Consider the following 17,287-nt stretch of genomic DNA (forward strand, 5'->3'; position numbering starts at 1 on the left):
ATCAAGATCTCTGTGTAACTGCTCCTTATATTTCAAATTGAATTTGAATAGAAGAAGAGTCTAAAAATCCCCCCCTTGTATCTGTTCAATCAAGAATTGGGTTTGACTCAAGAGTTAAATCATGGCATCAAGAACCAAAATTAATTTCAATAATTAAAATCAAGTTCTTAACCTTGTTAATATGTCCACGTGATGTTTTTTTTTAAATTTTTATTCACCAGACATACCATGAGCGAAATACACAGTCAAGCTGAGCATTTCAACTTTGGAATTACAGTGAAAATTACGGATTCAGACAGCCGGGGTTTCATATGTCATGTACCTGAGGAGCCAATCACAGGCTGGAGATTTCCACATCATCGAGCTGCCAGCTTCGAGTTGCGCAGATCGATGAGTACTGAATGAAGGCAAAGGTGTCGTGTTACATCCAAAACACTTTAAGACATTAGTGAATGTTTTTTCTCAGGAAAAAAAACAACCCTTCTAAATATTAACTTTTAATGAACGTTGATGAAGTTTGTAAGAGTTTAATCACTGCCGGGAGTGGAACTTTAATACTGAACTTCCATTCATCAGGTGGACAGACGGCCTAATACGGCCAAATGGGATGTAAGGTTGTAAGCAGACAATGCTTTGCTTAATTTAGCCATAACAGTATTATGAGAAGATAACATGTGAGAGTTCTTCTGCCCTTGTGGTGTCTAAAAATCAGGGATGCAGCTTACAGACAAACAAACACATCAGACAGTTGCTCATGCATCACTTTTAAATAACCACAACATTTTCCAGTGTTTGCGTGGGAAAAAACTCTGAGGCAGGAAATCAGTATTCACAAATAGTACAAAACATCCAACATGCTGTCATTTATTTACCAACAACAACTATGGTTTATGGTGGACTAAAAGTTGAACTGTACAACAGTAATGTCTCCCTCTTATTTATTTCAAACACAAATATGAGCTAATATACCCTAATTTCTCACTTTTTCTCTCTGACAGATTATCGTTTAGTACTTTTAAAACAAAGGTCACTCCTATAATACACACACTTCTACCAGCTTCCATGTTCTCAGAGCTGTCAGTGAATGGTAATTATTTCCTTAAGGGTTTTGTACAATCTGCAGGAATACCTCTGATGTTTGAAGAAATCATCTCTCCGGAGCTCTTTTACAATGTCACTTTCGAAAGGCTGCTTTTATTCCTTGGCAGGCACTGATGGGTATTCCTTCTATAGTGATCATACTCTCAAAAAGGGCACTTTACTTGGATTTTTACCCAAAGAGGTTGTTTCAAAAGTTTCTCACAGTGCATTCATACTTGATAGCATTCCACTTTACAGCTAATGAACAGCTCCTGACATTTAGTGCCCAGTTCTGGAGCTCAGTAATGTCTGTTGAGCAAAAATAAGTATTATTTATTCAATTTCCAAATCAAATTTCATTTGACACTCCAGGCATTTAGACCAAAGTGAAGTCTTGGGGGCAGCAGAGTTATCTTCTGCCTGCTCTGGACAAAAGCCATTATCGTCTGGACATGCACACCGAGTAAATATATATTCACATAAAAGTTGTATACATACTGAGTGTTTTTCCAAGGAAACTGAAGCACAAGATTGGATAACAACAAGTGCCTCAACACTCCCGATCAAACAGCCTCCCCTGTAATTCCAAGAGAAAGGTGTAAGACCTTAGCCGATCTGTGAGTGGAAGGGTTCTGTGGTACCGGACTTCCACTGGCTGATAAGCAGCACGCCTTCAACAGACTCTTACTCTGGATTTGTGCCCTCTGAGCCTGGTCTGCACCACCGACAGACGAGGAGGAGGTCGGCAGAGCCCTACAGCGAGCCCAGGAGGAGGCGGCGACACGGTTTTGGGCTGAGGGAACAGATGTACTAGACTTGAGGCCCGGAGAGGAGGAATGGGCGGTGACAAGTCCTTTGGCAGTCGGCACCCCAGTTCTCAGGCAGCGACCACGCAGCACGTTGTGGAAGGCTTTCTTGAACTCCCGACTGAAGCATGGGTAGATAATGGGATTAATGCAGCTGTTGAGGTAACCCAGCCAGAAGGTTATCTTAAAGATGGTTTCAGAGGGCTTACAGGATGGGAAGATGGATCCTAGAAAAGACACACAAAAAAAAAGAATAAAAAAATATTCTAATGAACCACTAATACCTGAAGTAGAAATCACTTAGCAAGCTCATACATCTGCCAAAGCTAAATTTACAGTTTTTTTGATAACGTTGTAGCACTTCAATTTATACCTCGGTACTCTTGTCCATATACTTTCATGTGCTTTTGGTTTGTGGCTTATTTCTATAATTGACTTCAAATTCAGGGAAATTCTAATATTTAAATTGCATTGGCCATACAATGATGTTCTCATACCTCCAACTTTGTGGCTACAAATCGTTTTCTGTCAATATGACAACGTCTTTGTGCACCACTTCAGGTTCATAAAGAAATGTTTTTCTATTTTTGATGTGAAAGACTTTGGCTGACTGAGGGGCCACAGGCCACAACACCGACTTTGATTCTTTAGATAGTCCTCCCAGATGGGTGAAATTTATAGGAGCATCTTAAAAGTAGCTGGAGGAATGTTTGACTATTTGTAGCACGGTGGAGCAATGCTTTTATGAAGGGGTCTCCCAGACTGTTTATAAAAATTGATGCAGCCTTCGGGTCTGAAAAGTGAAGTCAATACAAGTGCCTTAATGTGCAGTACCACTAGTGACTGGCTCCAAAAACCTTCTGGCTCCAGTAGACTCCAGTTCAAAAAGTAGCTCATTCTCTCTTGAAATACAAAGTCAATACATTTTCCCCACAATTCGTTATGCCGTCATTCGCTAGATTCACTCCATCTGTTGAGTGTTCTGGTGGTCCTTTTTTAAAAAATTATATGGTCAATTAGATATTAGGTCTCAAAGAGAGGAGGTATGTTGGGGGGTGGGGGTTCCTGGTTTGATTTACATGCCCGGGGTGCATTGAGGTGTTCTTGTGTTCTCGGTCAGATCCACACTTCATTCCTCTCCAGCTAGTCCAAATATGGTCACTTCTCGCTCCAAAAAAAAAAACAGATGACGATGGTGAAAACAATTCAAGGCTTCAAAACAGTAGTTCATAAACCCATGAATGATATCACAGTAGTTTTCCACTTGGTGGAGTCCCAACCGGAGGGTTGATGTAATAAACTTATCAGCCTCCAGTTTCAGCCTACTCACCACTTGTTGGGAACAATTCACAAACAGTGCAGAAATATGCCAACAAAGGCAAAAAAAAAAAAACAACTTGCAAACTTTCTTGTAAACATGGATTGAATGTATTTTTAATTGGCTTTGCAAGGGCTTTTCTAAGGACAGAATGCATAAATGTTTGTTAAACCATAAGGAATGCAATAAAAAAAAAAACGATACAGATGCTTTGGTTTGTACCCAAGAAAGCTCACAAGGGTGATGTTAATGTCCATGGTTTTGTAACGATGTATTCAACAATCAAACAAACAAATGGGTGTAATTATCAGTTGTGTGCATCCTTGAGAATATGACTATTTTAATCAGCTTAATTTTGCCCAGCATTGGTGAGATAAATCATTTCAAGACCGCTTGATGTTTATACCGTATGTGTACATTTTCTAAACGTGGTTACCAGTGCACAGCACATTCAAGTGTTAAACCCCTTTACATAAAAACAGCCTCACATACAATAACCTGAAAACCAATTCGGTAAATATTGGGAATATACAAGTCTATTATGAACCAAATGTGGCTGTGTGTGTGCCGCATTGGTTGAGAAATGTGAAAATGGCAGGAGATCAACTGAGATGTATACTGATTTGTCTTGAACAACAGAATCCAGAGAAAAGTTACAAATAATGAAAGTAGCAGTTAGTGGTGTACTACAATTATCCATAAAAAAGTAGCAGCATTAAGGGCATTATAATAAAATCTCTTTTGGATAGCAGGCTAGCACACAACCATAAACATCTACCCTTTTAGAAAATAAAACCCACAGACACAGAACGGATTTTTTTCAGGCACAACTGATATCAAATAAATTCTTCACTGCAGCTTTATATTCTGTATGATGCTGATGTGCTGCGGTTACCTTGTTTGATAAAAAAAAACAAGCATCTTGAATGGGCCACTGCAACTTACAGAATTGCTGCTATTGCAGCCCGAGCAAAAGGTGGGTGACCAACAAGTGCTTCAGAACAAAACAGGCTTCTCATCTGAAGAGCTCAGGGATATTCAAAATAAGAGATTGTTTTTCAAAACCTCATTCCAAAAATCTCAGAGTATCAATGCCTCTGAGCTTGAATGAGCGCTGTGAGCCATGAATGGCTGTCTCTTGAAATGCACAACTATCCTCCCATGACTGGCTGCCTTGGGAGGCGACAGGGTGACTGAGGATGCCTCCTGGCATTAAGCCCATTAAGCCTCATGCTTGTTATCTATAATAGCTTTCACAGGAGGGAGTAATAGTTTGACTCATTCCATTTCATCACAGAGTAGAAACCCTCGCTGCTACAATGTGGTGTTTTATTTGGGTGCTAGTAATTGAATTCCTTGATGTTACCTCAGAGAGACTGAGGCAGTCGAGTCGAGGTGCAGCAGGAAAGGAGAAAGGCGCTGCCTCATGTGGTGTTCATAGAGCAAAACATGCCATTAAATAAGCTTTTGTGCCATAATAGTATGTAACTATATATGGATATGTATCCACAGTGCTAGCTCACAGGAGGACTCCTGTTAGATCTACATATTAAAGGCTCAACTTGCTGTATATTTTTAGCCATGGCAGCAGAGCTCCTGTGGATAGCCATGTTGGTCTGTCAGTGAGTTGGTCTGTTTGTCACCACTTTTGCTTTAGTGTGAAATATTTTAACATCTAGCGAATGGATTGGTACAAAACTTTGTATACAGAGATCCATACATCCTAGAAGAACTTGCCACCATTTTTGTTTAATGACAATTATTAAATGGGTTGCCATAAAATTTGCAACAATATTCTGTCCCTCTGAAGATGAAATTGCAGTACGTTTTTCATTTGGCACCATCATCAGGTCAAACTTTTAATTTTCCTTTCATTTTTGGTTTATGATGAAACACCTGCAGAACTAATAATTTTCCCATCAGCCTCAGCTGTACATTTAATGCTGTTAGCACACTTACTTGCTAAACTAACATTGTAAACACGATAAACAAGCAACACAGAGCTGCTAGTGTTGTTGTAGACGGCAAACAGTCACTTCATTAATTCTTTCTCTATTATCTAAGGATATAATCTATATTTATTGCATACATTTATTCTTCTATCTACTGTGTAAATGGATTGTGTTTTGTTGTTGTCGCTGCTTTTTTATCTGCCAATTCAGAATGAAATGAACCAAGGTTATTTGTTTTGTATTGTGTGTGCCGATATTGTAAATGTAAACTGATGTTGCACATGAAGATTATTCTCAAAAATTACAGACAATAGTGTTACGGTTTCATGCTTTACTCGTTTAAGTGAGTTTTATATACCCCCAGGAAACATCTTAAAGTGTTTGTTAGGTCCAACTAATAGTGCAGAACACCAGAAGATTGCATTTCCAATAACGTATAAAGGTGAAAAATGGAAGACTGTCAGAGTTGAAAGGCTTTCTGTCAAATAAATTCTTGATTAATAGACATTATTTCCCAGCAGATATTTGGACTTTTTCCTGCAGGAAAAACACATTTGTTTCCAATAACAACTCAAGTGTCCCAGTAAGCCATGAGTGTTACAGTGAGCCAGTGTGCACAACACCTGGACACTGAAACTGAAGCAGCTAAAAACAACCCATTTCCAACCATCATTATTTGACACGTCAAGAAGGCCACTTGACTAAATGTTTTGTAACAACAACAAAAAAAACCCACATGATTTTCACGTGTGCAATAATCACGTGACCATATGTGCATAATGTGATTGTACACACGTGAAACGTATTTTGCCGATGGGAAACGTGGTTTTCTAACATTTTGATGGTGTCATGTTGATTCCCATGTGGAAACTCTTCCACATATTTTCCCCATGTTATCAAGGCGCGTTAATAAGCAACCGGGAAGTGGGAGAGTTCCGACCTCCAAGTGTGAGAAATCACCTGAACATCTGTTGAACTGGGAGTCTCCCACTAGAAAAGTCAGAGGTTTTTGAGAGGTCCAGGAAGTCGGTCTGACATAACCCGACATGGCAATGTTTGTGGTGAAAGAAAGAGATATACTTGCTCAGCACAAAAATAATCATCATACATCATAATACTTAGAGCAGGGTATTGTGTTGTTAACCAATGCAAATTACTATATTGACAGACAACGACGGTAATAGTCCTCCCACACGGCCATTGCTTTGTTGCTGTTTGCAGGCTGTTTTATCTGCTAAAAAAAAGACATGTAGGAGTGTAATGTATAGTGACTCCATTTGGTCCCTCTGATGGTCTCCATAGGTGATGATAAGGTCGTTTGTTACTTTTCTGTATTCTGACAGTAGGTTTCCTGGGGGCTGCCATTTCAAGCTGCCTGAACGAACCATCATATGTTGCAACATGTGGTAAATGTGTCATACATCTAGTCACGTGTCCCATGTGGAAAACATGGGAACCTTTTTTTCCTGTAATAATAATTAATACATTTTAACAGCATCGGGAAATGATCATGAAACTACCTTCTTGTCCTTGAATATCATGACTGCTGCTAACAACACGTTTAGCTCCATGACAACTGTTGATGAAGACTGTGTGATACAACTGAAAGCCCTTGCGATTGGACTTTGAGTTGCCATAGTTTGGCCAAACCACAATAGCTTAAATGTAGTTATTGGTTGTTAATCCCTGTATTCAAAGAGCTGTTAATCATTTTCGAAGAGACAAAAGCTTCAAGTCTTTGGTATAACAGGCCATTTGTTTACACTTGGATTGCACCATGGACCTTTAATATGGCTGCTTATGAATGTACACACTGCAAAGAACAAAAAGACAAAAACAACAGGTATATTATTTGTCTAGATGATGTGTTTCATCCACCCTCTCTTATTACAGCATGTTCCCTTCTTGTAGGATTACAGTTCACCTGTAAAACAGAGTAAAGTGTAACTGCGTAGATGTTTCAGCATTAATCTCCCCATCTGTGACCTGTGAGGGAACTGCTGACAGACTGCTACTCTTTAATACACGCTGGTCCACTTGACAATCAATTATCTCGGTCGAGTTTTAAGAGTTATTTCAGAAGCAATTAAGATGTTAGATTAGGCTTCACAATGGTTGGTTTCCTCTCTTACTGTACATCTTTGATAACATCACCCTTATCACCATCTCTGACAGCGTCTGACAAAATGTTGGTGTAAGTTATTACAGATAAAGCTGAGAATATCTGGCTTAGTGGGCATTTACCTTTCGCTCAGCCTCCTAATATTTGTAATGGGCTCATATCTACAGTTTCACTGCAGGAGCAAAAAAAAAAAAAAAATCCTTAATTAGTTCATTTCTATTAAGTTTTGCCACTGCTAAAATTGTTATGATTTAAGTATTTTTCAAAGTAGACCACTGTAATAAAATGGACATATGACATCAAATAGTTTCTGAATAAATTAAATTCCCATTTAAATCTAAAAATGCTAAATTTTGTTGGTCCATTATATTGACGACCACGTTTTAATCACAGTTAGGGATTATTTTTATTTATCATGCTCCAGACAGAATATTTTTCATAAACATAAAAATCTTTGAGGACTCTGGAAATACATTAAAAACAGAAGCTTTTTGAAAGATTGGATTGAATTATCGTTAAGAAAAACAGATGCTTATCTTTGTGACTTGAATCTTAATAGAATGCATAAAATGCACAAACCTTTTTTTTTTGTTGTTTTGTTAGGTTCAGTGCAGAGGAGGGTTAAGTACCTACCGATGGGTAAAACCAGGAAAAAAGGAAGCCAGCACAGAACGAAGCACCCGACAACAATGCCAAGAGTCTTTGCTGCCTTTTCTTCTCTCGAAAACTTCAGCAGCCTCTGCAGAGGAAAGGCGAAGCGTTTATGCATTGCGGTCCCGTCGTCCTCCTCTTGTTTCCCTGTGTGAGCTGCATTTCCCCTGTGTATCCTCAGCGTCACCCCCTCCATCTCCACACCTTCTTCCTTTCTGCCCTCCCTCAGGGTTTTGGTCTTCCTCTTCGCCACAGTGTAGACACGGCAGTACATGGCCAGGATGATGGCCAGTGGGATGTAAAAAGATCCTAATGCTGAGAACAAGGCGTAGCCGGGCTCCTCTGTAATTTGGCACACTGTCTCATCTTCTGGATCAGGCTCCTTCCAGCCAAACAGAGGGCCCACAGATATCGCCGCTGAGAGTCCCCAGAGAGCAGCCACCGCAGTCAGGCCTCGCCGCCCGGTAGCCATGACGGGGTAGCGCAGAGGGTAGCTGACAGCCAGAAAGCGGTCAATAGAGATCACACACAGGCTGAGGATGGAGGCAGTGCAGCATAGGACATCCAGGGCGGCCCAGACGATGCAGAAGGACCGGCCGAACACCCACCTGCCAAAAGCCTCCGAGGCGGCTGAGAAGGGCAGGACCGCGGAGCTGAGCAGCAGATCTGCTGCTGCCAGGTTGGCGATGAAGTAATGTGTCACAGATCTCCAATGGTGGTGGAACAACACAGACAGGATGACCAGGATGTTTCCCAGGACCCCAAACACTACAAACACCACCAGCACTATCGCCAATGCCACTGCCTTGGCTACATCCACCTCTGGGTAGGCGGAGGAGCTGCAGTTGGTACAGAGATCTCCTGCAGGAAAAACACTCATGTTCTCAGCAGGAACCATCGTACCCTGTTGGGTGTGTTAAGGTGTTAAGTGTCTTCCAGATTGATGACACTCATTCCACGTCTGCTCCTCACTTACTACAGCTGCAACCCTTTTTGTGATCCTCCCAAAGCAGAAGATAAAAGCCTTTCCTGCTGCATAAACTGCTCCACCAGTTTATTCGTAGACGCAGCTGCTCTTGCCAAGACTCCACTGACGGGGTAGCGCAGAGGGTAGCTGACAGCCAGAAAGCAGTCAATAGAGATCACACACAGGCTGAGGATGGAGGCAGTGCAGCATAGGACATCCAGGGCGGCCCAGACGATGCAGAAGGACCGGCCGAACACCCACCTGCCGAAAGCCTCCGAGGCGGCTGAGAAGGGCAGGGTTCCTTGGCAGAATGTCACATTTTGAAAGAGTAACACTGCCACACTTTGTCATATTTAGTCCGGAAAAGCTTAATTAAAAAAAAAGCACAAATGTTGGTGTTTTGAGTGGCAGTCACTGATGGATTTGGGATGTTGAGTTCAGGCTTTACTACAGGAGACCTGTTGAAACAAGAAAAGAGATAGAATATATTAAACAACACAATTATAATCCCAGGCTTTTATAAATACCCAAAACAGGCTCATTACTCCTCAAGTGCAGTTCTTTCTTTAGTAGCGTAGGAACTAATCAAAACACAGCACACAAGTAAGAACAAATTAAATGTAAATTGCCTAAAAAAAAAAAGCCTATTACACATCAGACAGTTATGATTAAAGGGTAAAAATATCACTTAACAGTCTCTTTTCAGGGGATACAGTTTTTGTTAGGAAATTCTTCAAACTAATTACAGCTGCAGGAAAGAAAACAGGGTATTTTTGAGTGAACTGAGGACCACTCACAATTTCCTTTTCATCCAAAAGAACAGTGCAGCTTATTTGTCTTTTGGCCTCTGCAAGCAAACAAGTGACAACCATAAAATATCCCTTTAATAGAATCTGACTTTTGTTTAACCTTTATTTAACCAGGCAGATAAATTAAAGCAAAAATGTGTCTGTATACAGACAGTGTTCTCGGGCGGTAAGAGTAGCGAGGAGGATTATAATGGAAACAAAAAAAAAGGAACGAGATATGATCAAAAACAACAGAGGTAAACACAAGGTCATCACAGCAGGAATATTGATCCTCGGGGGCAAAAAGAAAATCATTTGTGGCATTTTGAAATCCAATCAACCGTGTGGACTACAAAGAGAAATGAATGCAGAGATTAATTATTTTGTTATTTTTTTCACTCAGCTGGAGCCTGTAAAGGCTTCCCTGAAGGTCTTGTGTCTGTAAACTGCGGGCTTTAACTCATCTGCCGGAGACAGGCCATTAATTGAACCTTGAGGGAAGTCACTATATTACCCCTGTGAAGGCTTCGGCAGCTGATAGTGCCACTCTGTGGCACTCTCAGTGCACGTGTTTGAGATCGGGGATGTCACCGAGTGAGATAAGCGAGGCAAAAAAAAAAAGGATGAAAACGAAGCGGCGATAAAGCCCTCAGAGAGCACAGTCATGCTTGTCACATGTCCATGCAGGATCAAAGGCTTTTGCTCACTGCACATCCCACCGCAAGGCGGAACTAAATTCACCCAAATAAACACTTGATGCTCGGATTTCCGCATCAGGGGCCGGAGGGGGAATTGAAATGAAATCGGTGGTGAATGAATATCTTTGATTGTTTCAGCAGAATACCTAAAGGCAGTGATATCTGGAATACATTTTCACTGGTAATGAGATTCCTCAGGGTGGTGAAGTGGCTGCAAAAATAGATAAAGTGCGTTGAACATTTTTTTTCCCTCTCAACCCACCAGTGTTTGAGGAGTCCTGTGTTACTGTGGAAAGTGCCAAATAGGAAACAGAAAATAGGAAAGTATTCGGGCTATATTGACTTGAGGCCGTAGAAACAAAACAACATAGGTAGCACAAGATTATTGATACATACAGTATACGATGCCATGCGGTGTTCCTACATTCAGCGGGCTGTGCTGTTTGTATAAACATTCATCTTTCCTGGAGTTAAAAACCAGAGCAGGAAGTCTGGTGCAGGTGACACATTCCTGTCCTGATGCTGCTTGGCTGACACATTAGATTGTATTTGCATGCGCTGTGTTGACATCCATACTAGCGTCATCTGTAAAGTCAGAACTCCTCCACATGTCTCTCCACTTCATGTTTCATTCATTCATGGAATAATATGGTTGTGGGGCAGCAGGGTGACAGCAGCGCACTGACAAAATGATGAAGTGGTGCAAAATGTGTGTAATGGCCGCTCAATCTGCTCCTCTACTGACTGCCTTCACAACATTTCCAAGAGTTTTTGGTGTCTTTTATTCATATAATTCATACTCCAGGAAAAGAGGACTGACAGACAAAATGCAAATGTTGTTCAGCTGCTTTTGTTTTTATATTTGACCAAGTCATACTGTACTTGTTAGGTTCATCAAATGACCTAAAAATGTAGAGTAAGTAAGTATCAAGGACAAATGCTGTGTTCCAAAAGGCTTACTATCATACTAACACTCACTATTTCAAGTGCATCTGTGCATTCACAGTCAAGTATGGAAACATGCAGCGCACTCTAAGTACCCGGATGGTGCACTTGAAACAGTCCAAAAATTAAGAGTCAAACGCTGGACGGTTTGTACACTCACCGGTCGCCATCTTTGCTACGTATCAGAAAGGGAAGGATCACGGATGTAAAGAATTTTCAAAGTGTGGCAGCCGAAGAAGCTGCAGCACTGGAACATTAAGTACCACCATCCTGCTGTTGGACGGAAGCCATCAGGGTGTTTAATGTGTGTGTTAAACAGAGGGCACAAAAACATGTTTAATTTTGGGTAAAATAATTAAAGCTGGCAGATATGTTGGCAGGTGATGCATTTAAATTCGAGGGTTTTTTCTGGTAAGTGCAGAACACTGTAGGATATGACAATACCCTGTCGAAATTAAAGCACCACACTACTACAGTAATAGCCCTTTTTGTTAGTGTACTGAGGGAAGTACAGCATTTGAAACACAGCCAAAGCAAAATGTAATTTCATCATTTTTTTTATTGATGCTTTTTCCTATATTCTACAGGAGAGAAAGTAACATATATCTGGGTGTTCAATCAATCAATCTTTTGGGAAAATTCATAATCACTCAATTGTTTATTGAACCAAAAGCTAAAACTTTACTTATTCCAGCTTCTCACTGGAGATTTGCTGTTTTTCTCTATTTCATATTATTCTAAACTGGCTTTGGGCTTTGACTACATTTTTTAAACCATCAAATGTGGAGATTGGATGCAGAGATTAATGGATAATCATAGCCATTGCTAGCTGCTGCATTGAGGCCATTTTCTTTCACTTGACCAGCGGCCAGGCCCACCAGAGACGGACGCAGCGTACATCCCTCATTCACTGCAGATAGGATTTGATTAAAAGCTATCAGCAGACATCATTACACTCCAATTTACATCTGAAATCCAAAGGTGGCCCGCTCAGATTATGGCATTAGTGGATCTCATGGAAAGATGGTGCTTTGCCCTTGAAGAAACTTTCCTTCTGGAGCTGAGCGCCCATTACGGAATTGAGTAGGCCAATTAAATGTAGCATTTGAATCATAATTAGGGTTTTGTTTTAGGAGAGAGAATATTAGCTAGGATATTAACTGACCTGACCAGGGGCATATTCAATCAGAACAGTGGTCCACAGCATGGGATGGCATTATCACGGACAACATTAAGCCTTCCTGAGATTGTTTTGTTAGTGCAGCAGATCGGGAAATCCAGCTGTGTTTGTGTTGGCCCATGTTATTAACAACATATACCAGTCCCATCCATCCATCCATCCATCCATCCATCCATCCATCCATCCATTATCTTTATCCTGAACACAGTAAACTGCTAAAGGTTACACAGCACAAATTAAGCCTACCCAAACACAACTTGCTTTATCAACCAAAATAACTCCTCATTAACTGTCAGCAAGGCTCTTCAATCTCCACTGTCAAAACAAATTGCATGTTAAACAGAAAAGCTAAAAACATGATGTCTTATCATAAGAATTAGACTACCACGTTTTTACAAACATTCTTTTTTCCTCAACAAAATTCATTAATTTAACCATTCAGTAACCTCAGAAGGATTCAATACATAGATCATTGGGCTATTGTTTCAAAATTAAAGAATACATTTACATCTCTCTTTAGAAAGTCGCCGCTCGGCAGCTGCAACTTGGACTCCTCTTCAGCATTGAAAAGCTCATCTGACCTGTCAGGTCCAGGGATGTTACTTGCCTTTGGACGGATTTTGTGACCTTGTAAACATTTCAAAGTTCTACTCGTTCATTCCAGTCATCGCTAAAATCAGTAATGGGGGAGTCCGAATCCTACTAGAGCTAATGTTAGCGTTCTGCTTTGTAAGATGTGACGTCACATCGCCCTACATGTCTGTGATGTGAAGAAACTCACAAAAAACTCAAAGACAACTTTGCAACTGCTTTGCAATTTTTTGAGTGAAGCTGCTGCAAAATCTAATCACGAAAAATCTGTTAAATTCTGGAGGGACTGATTAATGACCAGTGGGCAATATCAGCAACAGGGGTACTGGAAGTTTGTAGTCATCGTAACAATATTAAACATGTAATGTACGCAATTAATATAAGTTACATATATTACATACTTTAAATATGTTCCTCGAGTTAACTTACGTTTGAAACTTAAAATAAGTCAACGCTGACTTTTGCTCTCAGACAAGATGTGAACAGCAGCCTCCTGTGTGAAAGTGTTGTTTGAACCGTCTACACCAGTCTGAACATTGGACCACTGACATAAAGGCCTCCTGAATCAACTACTATGTTTAGGGTCAATGCATGAAGTTCATAACTTCACACTGCCTCTCTGGACGGACAAGTGTTTTTCCTCTTTCATCCTCCTGCACAGGTTGTGTTGTTAGTGTTTATTATTATTTATACTCAATAAGTAGTTATATTCGCTGCCCATTCCCTGTATCTGTATTTTCTGGATTAATATGGCCAACCTGTTGATGTTCTGAATGTAAATCTAAATGAAACCACAGAAAGAGACAGCCTTTTGTTTTTATTTATTATTTATATTAAACATGCTTTTTCACTGCTATTCGAGTACATTTTAAATATGCAAGAAATAAACTCAACAATTTGGGGTGCATGAATTAGCATTGCCATCGGATTATGAAAATAAAGCAATCTTTCTCAATGTGCTCATCAGCAGCCTATTACAAAAAAAACAAAAACGCAAGCACCACATCATAATGAAAAATAATGAAAAATAATGATCCATTATGGAAATTGGAAATCATTCAGGCAGTGAAGTCAGCTGTAGGATGTAAGGAGAAGGAACAAGTCTTACCTCCTACAGAGCGCTGACATCTCAGTGAACACAGTTTTTTCTTTGAGGGCAGAATTGAGGTAATTTTCTCTGAAAGCAGTCATCCATTACTGTGTCTGCCACGGACAGCATGCAGAGCATAGTCAAGTGTCTCTCTCTCCCTCCTGCGGTCCTCCTCTTGCCTCCTCTGCTAAATAAAGTCACAGTGGACCACCCCACCTGATCCTCCCAGAGCCCCGCCCCCTGCCTGAGCGGCTCCCACCTTTTAATTACCGATGTGGTCACGTGGCCTAAATAAGTAAGCTGTACACATGCTCTTAATAGTCCACATAAACTAAAGTAAATGTTTTACATGTTTCCCCCAAAAAAGCAAGTTTTATAACTGACTTTTTTGTCTTATGATCTCCTGTTTTTTTGTGTTGTTAACATCCAACAATGGATGGATACAAATTATTACTGAGTGTGTATCCACCCTTTTTACATTATCTCATTCCTCTGTGCTACTGTATATAACTACACTGTTAGTCAATTACTGGCAAAACTACTGTACTTATTTTGAGTCAATGTACATAGACTTATGTAAATACTCGCCACAGCACTTTTATATTTTTTGCACCTGAAAATAAACCCCAATAGACTGTTTTTGTTTGCTAAAAAGTACAATAACCAGCTATTTCAGGGAATGATTTAGACTTATTATTACAATTATTAATATTATTACACTATAGATTTGTGGCTCATTTTAACATCTTCAGTGGGAACTAATTAGTGCTAATTAATTTGTGTCCCAGACAGATAGAGAAAGTCAGAAAATAATGGGAGATGAGCTGCCACATTGTTAGTGTACTATAATGATGACTGTTATTGAATTACTGTGATTTGATTTTGGTGGCATTTTGAGCTTAATATCTCCCTCATATGCAACAAGGTGAGACTGTCTTCACTTGTAGTGATTTTCTTATTGTATGGTAAGGATACTTGGCTTAGAACACATGTAGCGCCAACAAACAGTCAATAATGATTTATTTTAACCATGACAAAAATCTCTATCTTTAACAAGGTGGTGCAGGTTCCTCAAACAAACCAAACACCACAAAAATCATGATGAACAGCATATTTTCTCTTTTATTTTGGAGGGCTTGTTATTTATAACAGGACTTATGTATATTCCTAGTCCTCTAAGCAGGACTAATGTTTAATGACTTTTATTTAGTATTGCAATTTACCCTGACTTATTCGTGGACCAGAAGCATCTTTAAATCCAATGGGCAATGGTATAAATCCACTGACAGACTCACGCTCCCCAGAGGATGAACCTTTTCCCAGATTCTGTGTATGTGCATTCCTCTATCGTCATCATCATTGTACACAACATTTTTCATATTGTAATGGTCTGATTTCAATGAAATATGTAGAACATATACATGCTCCTGCAGGATTAAACATTTGTTATGTTAACAAGTTTGTGACTCTTTAACAACTATGAAGATGAACTACATTTTGCACTTGGTGGAGTTCTGACATTAAAAAAGGCAATGGTCTCCTACCCAAACTGCTGCAAAACAGTAAAGCACAGCATTGTCTAAACACCATTACATACTGTATATTTGTGTTTTTTTCTCGACCCAACAAATACAAAAGCACGACAGAAATGGTGTCCACATATTTATTGTTTTTTTTGTGTTATTTTGTGCTTTGGAAGGTGGCATCCCATCAGAAGTTGAGGGATGTGTGGTCCTCCAGGGACTGACGTGATTACCTTCATGCTGGTGGTGCTTGACTTTTGTGTTGCAGAGAGATACTAGATGTGCTGAGGCAGACCATGAACAGCAGCAGCAGGGGTCCAAGTGCATCAATAACCTCAAGGATGACAAATGGTCTATATCTTCTTTTTGGTTTTTGTTTCAGGTTGAGTAATTTCTGGCGTCTCGAGCAGCTCAGTAACCTGATCACAGGTGTCTCAGATGTCGCTGATAGCCTGAAAAGCTGAGTTCACTTCAAGATTTTTTCCCCCACTTCTGTCTCAAATGTTTGGCTCATGCATTCATCTTCAAATGACAGAAAAGTCTCATAAGTCTGGGATTATACGCTGTTGGCTGTATTGATCTAGTGTATGGATCTTTCTGCTTGGCAGGGTTATGTTGCAATTTTCACTGGTCATTTGGGGAGGCTTTTACATTGTCCATACTTTGGCCTGAATTCATGTCCCCGTCTGAGGGACAAAAGCTGCTTTGTTGTTAATAATTTGTGAAAGTCACACCGGCAGGATACATTTTAAAAAGCAGAAATGCTCAAAGCTGAAACATGGCTGCATCTTCTTTGATTAGTTCTTTCACTTCCATGTAAATTAACAAGAGAGAGTTTGGTTTTAGCAGGTGCAGCGTAAAGTGTTGAGCTCATCAACATTTGAATTGTTTTGCTGAGAGTGTTGCCCTCAGCTAATGTTTAGTATAGACTTTGAGCACAGTGGACACAAACAGACACATATCTCACATCCCACCGGCCCAGAGGGTGGTGGGGAACACATCACGTAGTATATTTGTACTTGCTATGTTGAGGCATTTACATGAACTTAGAGTTGTCCAATGCTTGTGTGACCACATCCTTTATAATTCACATTTGTGACTGCAATATTCAGGAAATGACATGCTCTTAAACATATGTTTCAGTGAAGAGATGTGTTGATGTCATCTGTAAGTATACAATATATAAAATAGGAAAGAAATAGTAGAAGAGTGTCTTCAGGTGGAAAAAGAATCAATCTATTATTTTGCAACAGGTACGTACGATCTGTGACAACTTACCAACCATGACCTTCTATTGAAATTAAGGGTGAACAGATAAACAACAACGAGGCAAACAATATTTTACATGAACTGGTTATGAGTTCATGTGACCTACAAAAAAAAAAATAGAATGAATGCACAGAAAATAGATGTGTGAGGATGAATAAAGGTTTAACTTTTTGCATCTGAAGAGCTCACCCCCTCTCCTTTTTTTTTTTGTCAGTGAGCAGGAATTGTTTAATGCAATTATGCTTTTGAATTTGGTAACATTCATATGACACTCTCTTTTGAAAAGTATTGAGTTAACAGGGCAATC

The 17,287-nt window shown here is 39.9% G+C and overlaps 1 protein-coding gene across 1 annotated transcript; it reads right to left on the minus strand.

Annotated features, from left to right (window-relative positions):
- Nucleotides 1-518: 518 nt before the first annotated feature.
- On the minus strand, nucleotides 519-14,315 carry adra1ab (adrenoceptor alpha 1Ab). The gene is made up of 3 exons (XM_069159385.1): nucleotides 14,207-14,315; nucleotides 7,912-9,354; nucleotides 519-2,113 (listed from the first exon to the last, which is right to left on the minus strand). Exons 2-3 carry the CDS (start codon nucleotides 8,825-8,827, stop codon nucleotides 1,644-1,646), a joined length of 1,386 nt encoding a protein of 461 aa, XP_069015486.1. The 5' UTR covers nucleotides 8,828-9,354; nucleotides 14,207-14,315; the 3' UTR covers nucleotides 519-1,643.
- Between the last annotated feature and the right edge of the window lie 2,972 nt (nucleotides 14,316-17,287).

The sequence above is a fragment of the Embiotoca jacksoni genome, unplaced genomic scaffold (assembly GCF_022577435.1).
Source record: "Embiotoca jacksoni isolate LCO1_2020_lvr unplaced genomic scaffold, fEmbJac1.0.p SCAF_10, whole genome shotgun sequence".
Taxonomy (NCBI): Eukaryota; Metazoa; Chordata; class Actinopteri; family Embiotocidae; genus Embiotoca; species Embiotoca jacksoni.